This window comes from Zea mays, chromosome 1, assembly GCF_902167145.1.
Source record: "Zea mays cultivar B73 chromosome 1, Zm-B73-REFERENCE-NAM-5.0, whole genome shotgun sequence".
NCBI classification, from domain to species: domain Eukaryota; kingdom Viridiplantae; phylum Streptophyta; class Magnoliopsida; order Poales; family Poaceae; genus Zea; species Zea mays.
In genome coordinates this window covers 127,860,414-127,874,159 of record NC_050096.1, presented here as the reverse complement: position 1 = coordinate 127,874,159, position 13,746 = coordinate 127,860,414, and the positions used below count along the sequence as shown (strand labels likewise).

The window sequence follows — 13,746 nt, the reverse complement described above, 5'->3', positions numbered from 1 at the left end:
TGGATCCAGCCTTAACCGAACAAACCCTGATGATGTTTAGAACAACCTCAGTTTTATAACATGGCTTGAGCTGGGGTGGCTAGTTTCTTGGTTTTTAAGAAACTAAAAAAATCTGTTTTTTATAAACCGAAGCATAAATTAATATATTTAAAATTAATCTAATTTTTAAATCAGTTTCTTAAAAACAGTTTCTTAAAAACCGAGTGATCCTGAATAGCAATGAATTTGCTCCCGTGGATTCACTCAAATTTCCATACCAAACCAGCCCGTAGGCTCTAGGGCGCAGTCAGGTGGAGGGATTTTTCCCCTTTTGCGGCTTCCTGAACTCCATCTTGCCACTGCCACGAGCCCACGACGCCCGCAGCCGCAGCGAACCAGAGAGGAGAGCGGGAGATGAAGGGCGTCGGGGGCGGCGCGGCCTCCCCGGGGGACTATGTCTACTTCAAATCTGTCGTCCCGCTCCACAAGATCTCCGTGAGTTCGCGCGCGCCTCGCCTCCCTCCCTCCCATCTCACTGCAGTCTCTTCCCTGTAATCCCCTTAGGCGGCAGCGTCTCGTCAGAAGTTTGATCGTTGGAGCGGTTTCGTCGTTGCTTCGTATGGGATCATCTGAATTGGGCTGGATATGAAGCGAATTTCGGGCGAGGAGCTTTCTGTGGTCGGCGATCCGCAGGAACTCGTTGGTTGGTGTAATTTGGTGTGGTAATATTGAATCCGAACAGTATCTTTACCTGAATCTGATGATATCTCTCCAGACACTACAATGTGTATACTTGTAATGTTCTGCTCAACTTTCTCCAGAGGGGCCTGTTTGATTCATAGGGCTGCTATTTCTCGTTAGCCAGCTAATTTTTGCCCCTCTTGCTCATCTACATAGGGGGCTAATAGGTGGGCTATGTTGGAGTTGTGAGCTAACTCGCTAGCTGTCCCTAACTATGTCCTGTTTGGATCACCCAACGCTAGTTACTCCCTCCGTTCATTATCTACCTCGTCTGAAAAAAAATCCAAGAGTCTACATGGTATTAGATTGGGACCACGGGTTCGCTTCGTCCTCGCACGTCCGTGACTCCTCGTATATGCTGCACCTTTGTTGCTTCGGCTCTTCTCCCGTTGCTTCAAATATCTCCCGTCCCATCCTGTTAGGAGTCCATCACACCAGTATGTCCTGGCGCACGCCTACATGATCGTCCTTCACCGTCGCACCTCACCATAACTTTCGTTGATTACAATGGAGTGCCAGGGCACTGCCGCCGATCAGGGTCTTGTGCACGGTGTCAGATTCCTGCAATGAATCCAACAATTCTTCCACGACCGAGTTGCGTTTTGTTATAGATTTTTTTGGCTGGTGAATCTGAAGTGCCTGACTCCCAAGAAACATTTACTGATATTGATCGAAGTGATGCTGCTGATGTCCTAGTTACGGACATGGAGCTTCATGACAAGGAGCTTCATGCAGCCAACACTTTGCTCCAAATGGCCTATACAACTCTTAAAGGGACACCAAGCAGATACTTATTTCAAAACTCCACGACGAAGTGTAGGAGGATCAGCTTTTGCTAACAAGTCAAGGTATATGGTGATCTTTAGATCATCCTGATAGTACTTCCTCTTTTTGTCATCGGAACCTGGAAGTTGTATGAAAACAGTCAAACTCTGTTGCAATTCACTGAAATTCTAATGCATGTTACGTGCAAGGCAACGGTGTAGCCCCAGGTTATGACAATTAGCAATAGGAATGAACCAATAAGCCATCTAACTGATCTCTGAACTTAAACTGAAAATGGATTAAAACACAATTAACTGAACCTTAGCTGAAACTAGATTCTACTGGACTGTTCCCTATGAAGCAACATCTAAACTGAAATGAACTGGACAGTGGACACTCATACACTGAACAAAATCGACCAAAGGAAAAAAAGCTTAAACTAAACATTGGTTGCTGCTGCATCTCCTTGCACCGAAGGAACGTGAAAACCATCTATTGATGTGTCTGCAGAAACATGAACTCCATCACCTTGCACTCCATCTTCGTCATCTATGGCACAAAATAAAAACGGAATAATGAAATCGTAACCAGGAAGACGTGGCAAAACAGAAACATAAGTGAAGGAGCACATTGAATTCCATCGTCCCACACCATGTCATAATTGAATTCATGAGCAGGGCATCAAACTCGGCAATGTCATCCCAATCTATGGGATAGATTTGACCTGATTCGAGTGGCTGTAGGTTTAAATCGATATCTAATCCCGGCATTTCTTTGGTTCTCCAGCATGAATCCGAGATAGAGAAAGAGAGGAAGCGAGGGGGATAGTTTGCTGGAATTACCTGGGCATAGTGATTCTCCATGGTTATTTATATAGGGCATCGTAACGAGCTTGAGGAGGGGGGGGGGGCAATGAAATTTTGATGCATTGGCGGCCCTGTTTTCAGGTCGTCGACTAGTCAGCAACAAGTCATCCAGTCGGTTCTGGGAGCTCGACTTGGGGAGCCGGCTCGACTTTTCTGGCAAGTCTGGTGATTTGTCAACGACTGGAAATTCTCAGTCGACTAGTCGTCGACTTGGTCTGGCAAGTCGGGCGACTTGTGCCCCAGTTCAGCCCAAATAGGCCAAAGGCCCATTACACAACATATTTTCTTGATTTGGGAGAAAATGCAATGGATGATCTTGATTTGGGAGATATTTAGGTTATCTACTATCTAGTATCAACAGATTAGCTATCTAATGAAGCTTATTTCCTTTCAAGTTTGAACTATATTTTCTTGCTATTTGTTTTCCAGTTTGAACTATATGGCTGTTATGACTTATCACTTATGTGGCTGATTTAGTTTAGTTTGAGGCTTCAAATGAGGTAAGACTTGCTGTTTATTTCAGTTTTCGTTCAGTTTCAAGCTTCAAATGAGGTAAAACATGCTCTTTCTTCATATGTAAATGCTATATTGTCTATATGAAGCCATTATATCGGCAAAACAGCCACTATATTGGCAAGTCGAGGACTAGTCGACTGACTTATTGACTAGTCACCAAGTCGGTACCTTGTCGACTCGACTCGACTTATCGACTTGAAAACCTTGATTGGCGGTAAAATTTTGTTCTGTAGTCCCACATCTAATAGAATATCAAACGAAAAAGGGCTGGTTGCAGGCGCGGAAGAGGACGTGAGCACAGCTGGTGAAATTAGATGCATGCATGGCCACACGGGGCCACATACGTGAGCGAGCTATTATGGGCCGGCTAACGTCATTTTCAGCAGCGTTAGTGCACGATTACTTGGTGAAACGAATGAACGCCAGGGCATTAAGAGGACTGCGGTGATTAATTGGAAATTGCCGATCCTTTGCTGCTCCTTGGTCATTGTGCCGAAGGATAAAACGATGTAGATCAATGAATGGAAGGAGTATTAGCTAATTTTTAGCTCCAGCTAATAAATTAGCCCTAGCTGATCCAAACATCCCCTTAGTTTACTTTCGTTCCATATCTTTGTACTTAGTCTGCTTAGCCAAGTTATTTAGCAATACACTTCTTGTATATTTCAGCTCCCTGTTTATTTGTTGTTATCCAGATATGTAATTTTTTCATTGTTGGGCTATAGAAAAGAAATGTGAATTGTCTCTTTTGAGTTGTCCTTTTAATGATACTAGTTGGTTCTGTAAGACTGTTGTCTGAAAATTCAGGCAATTGAAATGTAACGACTTAGCAAAAAGGAGTGAATTTCATTTTAAGGGCTTGTTCTGTTGTTCTTCAATCCATGTGGATTGGATGGTATTGAGTCGGTTTAAATCCATAGCAAGTCAAAAATCCATTCCAAACCCACTCAAACCACTCTAATCCACATGGAATAACAATAACCGAACAAGCCCTAAGACGGATCTGCTGACCAACTGAGATGTCTTACCTTTCAACACACATTGACCAAGTGCATCATCAGTTACATGCTACATACCCTATGGTGTGTTGCAACCTGTTGTTTTTTTCTTGCTGTTGGAGTTTGTATCTTTTTACATCATAGTGCACATGCAAAGGACATGATATTGCAAAAGGGTTTTATTTGACATTGCATACTTAATTACTTATGCATTGACTATGTCCAGTAGTATTACATGTTATTACATGAATTGTCAATCTACTTACAAGTCCCATGAGTCTGTTCATGTTATACTATCGTGTTTACAATCCATTTTATATTTAGTCAGGAGCTTGTCCTAACTTCATATTGATCCCTATCAGTTTAGTATGATTTTAATGTGTTATATCCCTTTTGATACAAAAGTTCTGAACGTGTTTTTTCTATGTTTAATATTTTCAATTTGTGCCATATGTGTGACTAGTTTCTGAACTATTCCTTTTCCACGGTGACTTTGTAGATTGGGTCAAAACTGTGGAGGTACTATGACTTTGGACCCAAGGTTGTGCCACCTCTTGTTTGTATCCCAGGAATTGCAGGAACGGCTGATGTATACTATAAACAGATTATGTCCCTTTGTATGAAGGTACATGCTTTGGGAGTTTAATGTTTTCCCACCAACTCACATCTATTCTGATTTCTATTATCTGAAGTTTGAGAGTTCATGTGTTACCTTCATCTGCTGCCTATCTGCAAATCATATCATTCTTTGAAAGGCATCCAAATTGTGGTAGTGCTGTGCAGTTAACACCGTATCTCTTTCAGGGTTATCGAGTAATATCTATTGACGTTCCTCAAGTTTGGAATCACCATGAATGGATTCATTCATTTGAAAAATTTTTGGACTCCATGAATATCCATCATGTAAGGAAACATTACCATGTTTTCCTTATGCGTTTGTATCTTGATTAGGCTACTAACTTACAAGTGATTCACATTTTCTCTTTTTTTGCCACCCTTGATTAGTATGACAATATTCTTGAAACTACATGCATTTTGTTAATGTTTTTTCTGCTAAAATTTTGAATTTGATTATTTCATTTTCGAGGACACCCTGTGCAATCACTCTTTGATGCAAGTGTGCAATCAACCATCCAAAGCATCCAATCTAGATCCAATGGTTTTATGTGGAAAGGGCTGAAAGTAAAATATGTACCATGTTTCAGGTGGGAGGGGTTAAATGTAAAATAACAGTCACCATTGGATCTAGATTAAATGTATCAGATTGCTTGATTGCACGCTTGCACCAATATAAGTGACTGCAGAAGATATTTTCGCTTCATTTTCACTCAACTTTGCATGACAATGACAAAACATACAACCATGATATACTTAGCTATTACCACAAGCATAAAAACATAATGAACTCTCCTATTTACATATTCTACAAAAAAGACATGCATTTTGTTGCTCCTTTGGCAAGAAAGTTGGCACAAGTTTGACATATTCTGTTCTCTATTGAGAAAAATAAGTGTAGGAGGGTTATGGCTAGCCAAATTTATTCCATGTAAATGTACAACAGAAGACATAGTGATACTTCACTTAAGGTATTTATTTGAAATAATAGGTTATACTGTACTGTCCAAGAATGCAGGTTCACATTTATGGTACATCTCTTGGTGGATTCCTGGCACAAATATTTGCTGAACACCGTCCAAGGAGAGTAAAGTCATTGGTCCTATCAAATACTTTTCTTGAGACGCACAAGTTTGCTGCTGCCATGCCTTGGTCTCCAGTGTATGTATAATATCTTCAAAGATCTTCTAAGACTGTGTGAATGCATGTTATAATAGTGTTACATGGGCAGGGGTGCATGTGCCATTATCTAACTTGCGTGTGAGTCCTAGCATCCAGCATGTGCCTGGGTGTCTGATTTGACAGATTTTTTAGGTAGTATGCCAAATAGCACTTAGAATCTGATAGGGTGCGGGGTGTCTGTCTTGAGTACTTGACATAGAAAAAGGGCGACATGTACCTGGATAACACTGTAAACTTGTCATATACTCTGTTTACATCTGACACCTATTTTCATTTAATTTTATGTTGTTTCAAAGTCATTGTTTTCACCCAAAGTTTGAAGTTTTCATTGTAATTTTAAAAACTCGGCCAGGGAGGGAAAAACTGTCCTCCCGGTATTATATTAAGAAGAGACCAAAATATGGTCCCGGCCGAGAAAATGCCGGAACCCTGGCCCCCATCACTAGCGGGCCGTCAGTGCCCACTCTGCAACGGCCTAGCCGGAGGGTGGCGCGCAAGATGTAACCCGGGAGCGGACGGGTCACAACGAGGGGATTTTTTTAACTAAGCTCGAAATTCGCCATCAAGGGGGATCGAACCCGGGACCTGGAGATGCTACTGAGAAGCCTTAATCATTACGCCAGAGGCCCTTTCGCTTCATTGTAATTTAACACTGATGTAGAATACACATCCATCCATTTTTAAAATAAACATTATAGTCTTACAATATATTTAACTGAATCTGGATGCACCAATTTCTTTGATTCTTCATCTTTACCACTTTACCAGATAAATTATGTTGACTGAGACATTCAGTTACGGTAAGTGTTGCTGGTAACGAATTTCAAATTTATTCTATTTAAACCAGGGATTCATGGTTTTGTAGAAACATGTATTGTTTCTAAAGAGTATGTTATTTGGTACAGACAAGATTTGCGGCGAACTTTTTTTTAAGTTTTATGGGATGCAGAAGAAACTTGAAAACTTTGTTTCTATATTTAAAGAAAACATGTCCTTGTTATAGATTATTTTGTGCTATGTGCCAGTTTGTGTCTGCTGTGCTTTTCTTATTTTATTAAAAATTATTTGTGAAAATACACCTGTGAGGAAATACTTTACCCTGTTTGGCAAATAAAATTATAATATAGCAAACTGTGCCATCTAATGGCTGGTTCTAAAATATTTTTTCACTTACCTTTCGATAACACAATTTAATCTTTTACAACAGCACTGAGACAAACCAAGCATCTAGCCTCCAATGAGTGATGTCATTGTCATATCTTAGATGGAGTTAATTTCAGCACAACAGTTGTGAGTGGATTCTTATTGTTAGGATGCCTCCATCAGAGCCTATATATGACCGTGCAAAACACTGTTTTGCACTGTAGTTTGCACTCTTTATAATGGGGTAACATGAACCTGAATGATGTCCAGTGAAACACATGGTATAATCATGTGAAGAATAACATCACACAAGAAACTTGAGTCCTCTGCTCAATCAGAACTCGTTTTCAAAAAAAAAAACAACAAATGTCATCATAAATTTAAATCTTGACTTTTATTAAATTATACTTTATGCTTAGTATAACTACTAGTAAGTAACATTGTCAAACAATTTTCTTTGACATTGCAGTGTTAATTGGACCCCTTCTTTTTTGCTGAAGCGGTACCTCTTGACAGGAATCCGAGATGGTCCCCATGAACCATTCATCGCAGACTCAGTAGATTTTGTTGTGGGTCAGGTTTGTAATAATTTTAAGCACATTTGATGTTTATTAATATGTAGAATTCACAAGGTTTAAAATGACTTTATGACATATTATAGATACAAGTAATCAAGCTTTATATTTTAATCATCATATAAATGTACTTAGATGACTTCTTGTGATATAGTTAAAATATTTCTACTTGGATGATTGTTTTAATGATAACAAACCATTGTTCTTATTCATTACTCATTTGCGCACATGTTCTGCATGCCAGGTGGAGACATTGTCAAGAGATGATCTTTCATCAAGGTTGATGTTAAATGTTAATGTTGCATCCGTTGGGTCGTTAATGTTGCCTGATTCACTCATCACTATAATGGATGTAAGTTACCTAAAATTCATGTAATGTATCAGGAAACTCATTTATTACTATTCACATGGGCTTTTCCTATGGTCGTTGTTAGACAGTGTGTGTTATGTATGTGGTCTCGAATTCGAATCCTGGCAGAAGCTTTATTTGTGTCTTCATCCATTTATTTCCACATTTACTCCTTTCTTTTTGGCTGCACGTGAGTGGGGGTGTTAAAGTTTATAAGTGGATTGACTACTTTCTCCCATCAGCTTAAGCTTTTTGGTTGAATCGGTTAGTGCATCCACTTTAACATCCCCTCCCACCCCCACAGCCGCAACTACCATCCATTGCAAGCAGCCGCCAGGGCCCTCTAGCGCCGTCGTCTTCGGGAGGATCATCTTTCCCTCCGGGGACGCCTCCTCTCCCCACCACCTCCTCTCCCCCTGCTCGCGCAGGGAGCCATCTTCCTCCCCTGGCGCTCGGCCCCCTTGTCCATGGACGTGAGCTCTAGCAGTCCCCAGGCTGCACCCCTCAATGCTGGCGCACAGGGCCACCTTCTCTGCTCCTCTGCGTCGCCGCACCCCCAGCCGCGTGTGCAGTTCTCTCCCCCTGCTCGTCGGCGAGCCCACGCCACCCTTCCCTAGCGTCGGATCTGTGTCCGCCGCCGCCTGCTTTGTTGGTCGCCCACCTCCCTTCCCCTGCTTGTCGCGGCAGCCTCTTTGCGGCCTCGCCCCGCGCCAGCCGCCAAGGCCACTCGAGCCAGTGTGCAGCAGCCACCGGGGCCAAGCGGGCGTGCGTGCAGGCAGCCGCCACGGCCTCACGGGCGCTCCCATCCCCAACGGCTGTCGGCCCTTTCCCCACTGGTGCGGAGACCCCCTCACCCACTCCCCTTGGTCGTCCGACCCCAGCACGACGCGACAGCCCCTCCTCCGACGCGTCCACGGCCAACGGCGGCACAACCCCTCTCCCTTGTCCCGGCCACCCCCTCCTTGCTCGTGCCGGCGCCTAGCAGCGGTCCGCGCCTCTTCTCGCTTCTCCCGTCATCGACGTCATCGCCCCTCGTCTGGTTAAATTCGGAGTAGGTCCCTTCCCGCCTGGAACCGCCCCCGTCGCCCACCCCTTCGTCGCCGCCACAGCTGGATCCGTCACTGCCGCGATCTTCTCGGATGGTTCGCTGTCTCTTTGGTCGGATCATCGTCTTCCCAGTTGGATCCGTCGCTGCCATGGCCTTCCCGAAAGAATCCGCCCCCTCTGTTCCTCTAGCGGGCGCGACCACCCTGACCGACACAAACACGCGTGCTGCCGCTGGCCTCCCTAGCTGGGCTCCTCGACGACCGGACGACGGAAGAAGCAAGAAGGTCCTCGCTCTGCTGCTGCTCTTGTTTTGTTGCGTCGCCCTGCTGATCATTGACGCTCGAACGTTGACCCCTCCAAAGAACGAGGTTGCCATTGTGTGTCTCCCAACCACAACCACTTCGACTTCGGCTACCTTGGCATCTAGGGGCTATCATCTTCATGGAGTGCACACAGGTCTCTATTCCAGCCGCAACACTCACACCTTCACGACTAGGGCTAGAAACGAGCCGAGCCGATTTGTGGCTCGCTAGGTGATCGAGCTCAGCTCGGCTCGCCTACTCAACGAGCTGCAAGAACATGCTTGGCTTGGCTCTATATCGGCTCGTGAGCCGGCTCAGCTCAACTCGCGAGCTGCAACTTGAAAAATAATATTGCATTATATAGTGAATTAATAGTCTATAAATATGAAATAAATAATTATAATGCAACATTACAAATAATCTAAATTATAATTGTCATATATCCATCATTAAAAACTAAGAAACGAGTCGAATATTTATAAAATTATCTAATATCCATCATTATTGTGTAGTTTGATTATTCTTTGTGCAACTCGGCTCGTTGCCCCAACGAGCTCAAAACCCTGGCTCGGCTTGGCTCGCTTGAGGCTCGCGGGCTGCTCCGAGCCGTACCGAGCTGCTCCGAGCTCGAGCCGGCTCGTGAGCTTCGAGCTTTTTTCCAGCCCTACTCACAACGCTGCGACTGCGAGGGGATTTCAACCCGTCGGCTCCTAACTTTGGCTTCGACTCCAGTCTCATTGTGTGCGTTACCCCGTTGCGACTGCGGGGGATATTAGATAGTGTGTGTTATGTATGTGGGTCGGCACCACTATTAGGCTGCCGGTCCATTAGGGTTACGGTTTTGAGGCTATATATTGTAACTCTCCTCTATGCAATACAACAAGCCTTCACAATCTTACAGTCGAGACAGAAAAACACGTTTTTGGATCTCTCCATTCCGTGGTTTGGTTGCAATGTCAAAATTCCATATGACCATATATGTATGGTTACCATCAGATTTTGAAATCAAGTCGTAACATCTCCGAGTAGGTTGGGGCATTGGAGGATGATCATCTTTGAATTTGGTCACTTCAATAACTGTTGACTTTAGGACCACTGGTTGATAACATGGGTATCACGGCGCCACGACAAGGCTATGCACTAGTTGGGCGCATGGACGCCTAGGCGTCAACATTGCAGCGGGCAGAAGGCCAATATTTAGTACTCAATAGCAAATAGCAATTTAGAGATTAAGAGTACAAGTTCATACTTCATAGCAAACAAATATAGGTGATAAGTCCACATTGACCATATCAACCAAACAAACTAAAAGTTTAATGACATGATCAAACAAATACTCAATTACTCAAACATGATGAGGTATAGAGTGGTAGACCATCGCCTAATCGATATCTAAGTCCATATCATTTAGGCCACCCACATTCTCGTCACTTGGAGCACCATCATTGGGAGTATGCGGTGTTGGCCATAGTCATCCTCAACATCTAGATCATCAGCAACAACTTTGTCTAGATATAGGTTTCCTCTTCTCTGGATCCTTGGTCTTCTTAATTAGTTGAGGTAGAAGTTAAACCGCGTTGATGAGTACATGTCTAGTCATCCTAGGCAAATTGCAGCCTTCAAGTGACCGTGATGCACCGATAGCTTCATCAACATGAGGCACTGCACTACTGCAGAGGGAAGGACGACGGCAGGCACACCGCTGCAGAGGCGAGGAGCGGTGCAAAGATGAGTGGGGCGGCGCTGTTGAGGGAAGAGCGACACACTTATGGTAGGGCCGACGCGGAAGCAGATGCAAATAGCAGGGGAATTAGGGATAAGAGATTGTGCCGTTGGGCTGGGGTGGCGCCGCGTAGTCACGGCGTCGCCTGGGCTAACTGGACGCCTTGGCGCCATGGCGATGCCAGACCTGCCCAGGCGCTCGCCTAACATCCTCCAGGCGAGGCGAACAACCATGGCATCCAGTCGTGGTCGACTAGATGCCTAGGCGGCGACTAGGCGTCGCCTAGACGACGCCATGATAAGCATGGTTGACAATGACTTCCACATCCACTCCTTGCAATTACTGATGACCTTTGACAGTCCAATACCTCATATGCTACAGCTAACAGTGTGCAGTGAACATCTTTGCACAGACAAATGACTACTCTGCAGTTCCCCAGCAGTTGAAGGAACAGTTGAATGAAAGGTACCCTGGTGCAAGGCGTGCTGTACTGAAGACTGGTGGTGATTTTCCCTTCCTGTCTCGTCCTGATGAGGTTAATCTGTACCTTCAGGTATTGCTGCGGATGCATCTGTTGTTTCTGTTTCCTTGTTAGGGAACTTGAAGAGTAAACTATCGAAACAATGTCACTTGTCAGCTACATCTGAGACGAGTTGGTGTAGAGCCAAGGTCAGACCTGGTCCAAGGCTTTACCCGAAATGGCAGCGCTGGGAGTTCAAAGGATCAAAAAGATGGAGGGGACAGCTTTGATAATAGTGGTGGAGACAATGGCCACCATGGTTCAGGTGGCAGTGATCATGACAGGCGGCATTGTGCATCAGAATCACACCATTCCGACGAGCCAATACCAACTAGCACAATGCTTGCCAATACTGTACTAGGTATGGTATGCTCAACCCTGCAAGCTTCACCGTTGAAGTTCATGAGACATCAATGTTGTCATTGCTTTTCATATTTATTCCAGATTTCCATATATGCGTGATGAATATGCCCTTTTGCCGTACATGCAGAACTGGTTATGTAGGAAATCATGGAAGCGTGTATTGCAGCACATTGGGGCCACTGTTGTAAGTGGGAAAGCCAAAAGAGCATCTCAAATGATGGGAGAGGCGCTTCTGTATGTTTGTATAATAATAATGTATGCTTGTCTTATATTTATTTATTTACCCAGTTTAGGGGGTGTTTGGAGCAAAGTATTTTTAGAGTTTTGAGGTAAAACCATGATATTGAAGAATACTATAGTATTTCTCATTGTTTTGCTAAGAGGTGTTTGGTTACATTGTAAAAAACTCTGTTTTGAATACCATGGTTTTGCAGATACCATGGTATTTTTGAACATTTGAAACTCTACTCCAACCTAAAGTTTTTATCTATGACTTATTTTGCACATGTACACTAAATACAATGGTTTGAGATACTTTATCTCTAAACACGTATTACTAAGAGTGATGTAAAAAAATACTATGGTTGTGTCAGCATTTCAAAATAGTAGTATTTACCCATGGTTTTAAAATACTTTGCTTCCAAATACATCCTTAAGGCTTTTTGGTAATATAGCATTTTTCTGGTTCTAAGACAATACCGTAGTATTTAAAAATACTATGTTATTTTAGACCAAAAGATGTTTGGTTCATCCAAAAACTGTTTCTAAAATCATGGTTTTGTCAATACTACAATATTTTTGCGGTATTGAAAACTTGGCTTGGGACTGGAGTTTTTCATCTGTATGGCAAGAAGCGACGTCCCGAGGCAAAGTGGTGTTGCTCCCGTGCAAGGTGCCGTTGATAACTTGCTTCTGTTTGCTCCGTTCACACACCCACGTCAGCCCAGTAAGGTGCGAGCCAAACAACATGTGGTTTCAGTTAATATTGTTGCAATATGTTGCAGTGCTCAGTGGCAAATCAGTGGAGAGACAAAGAGAGAATGAGACAAATGACTGAGTTGTCTTGTTTATTGCAGAGATCTCCTTTATATACATGTGTACAAAGGGCATCTGACCCTTGGATCAAATAACTGTAATATGGACGGTTGGATGGGTCTTGATCATATGTACAATATTTTGTAACACTCCCCCTTGATCAACCCAAAACCGTTTGATCATCTGCAATTTGTCTTATCTCCTCAAAAAACCCTGTGGGAAAAATAAGGAGTACACAATATTTTTTGGATAATGAGAATAATCTCACATAGTCTCCAAAAGAAAATATGCTTGTAATCATCATGTATAAAAACCCCTGTGGGGAAAATCAATGATGAAGCATATAACTTTGTTGATATTACCTCGTTAAAAACTTTGGATGAGAAAACCTTAGCAAGGCAAAACTCATACAAAGAAAAGAGTGTAATATGATGGTTCAATACAGGTTATATATCATGGGGAATTACTCCCCCTGAACCTTGCAAGCACTTAAGTCTTCTCATACCAATCCCCTCAACACATTTCTGAAATGTAGAGTATGGTAGAGACTTTGTGAATAGATCTGCAAGATTATCACAAGACTTTGTTTGCAAGATGTTTATATCCCCTTTTTCCTGAAGTTCATGAGGATAAAACAGTTTAGGAGAAATATGCTTATTGACATTACTCTTGATATAACCTGTATCCATCTGAACAACACAAGCTGAATTATCTTCATAGATAATTGTTGGTGAGTCAAGAGAACCAATACCACAAGTTGTGAGTATATGATTCACCATTCTACGAAGCCATACACATTCACGTGATGCTTCAAATAATGCAATTATTTCAGAATGGTTGGTGGACGTGGTCACCAAAGTCTGCTTAGACGATTTCCACGAGATGACAGTTCCACCTTGTAAGAATACGAATCCTGTTTGCGATCGGCCATTGTGGGGATCAGATAAATAGCCAGCATCTGTATACCCAATTAAACTAGGATCATTACTTCTCTTGTAAAAGAGTCCTAGATCTTTTGTGCCATTTA

The 13,746-nt window shown here is 43.0% G+C and overlaps 1 protein-coding gene across 2 annotated transcripts; it reads left to right on the top strand.

Moving 5' to 3' along the window:
* The first annotated feature begins 228 nt into the window (after nt 1-228).
* Nucleotides 229-12,188, top strand: LOC100284261 (maspardin). 2 transcript variants are annotated; one of them, XM_035967666.1, is made up of 10 exons: nt 229-474; nt 544-701; nt 4,365-4,490; nt 4,670-4,768; nt 5,499-5,641; nt 7,275-7,383; nt 7,625-7,732; nt 11,214-11,354; nt 11,439-11,682; nt 11,812-12,188. In XM_035967666.1, the coding sequence occupies exons 3-10, from the start codon at nt 4,473-4,475 to the stop codon at nt 11,823-11,825; spliced, it is 876 nt and encodes a 291-aa protein (XP_035823559.1). In that variant the 5' UTR covers nt 229-474; nt 544-701; nt 4,365-4,472; the 3' UTR covers nt 11,826-12,188. The 2 variants fall into 2 exon arrangements, with proteins under 2 accessions (XP_035823559.1, NP_001150628.1); NM_001157156.1 differs by lacking the exon at nt 544-701 and having other exon boundaries at nt 246-474; nt 11,812-12,061.
* Nucleotides 12,189-13,746: the final 1,558 nt, after the last annotated feature.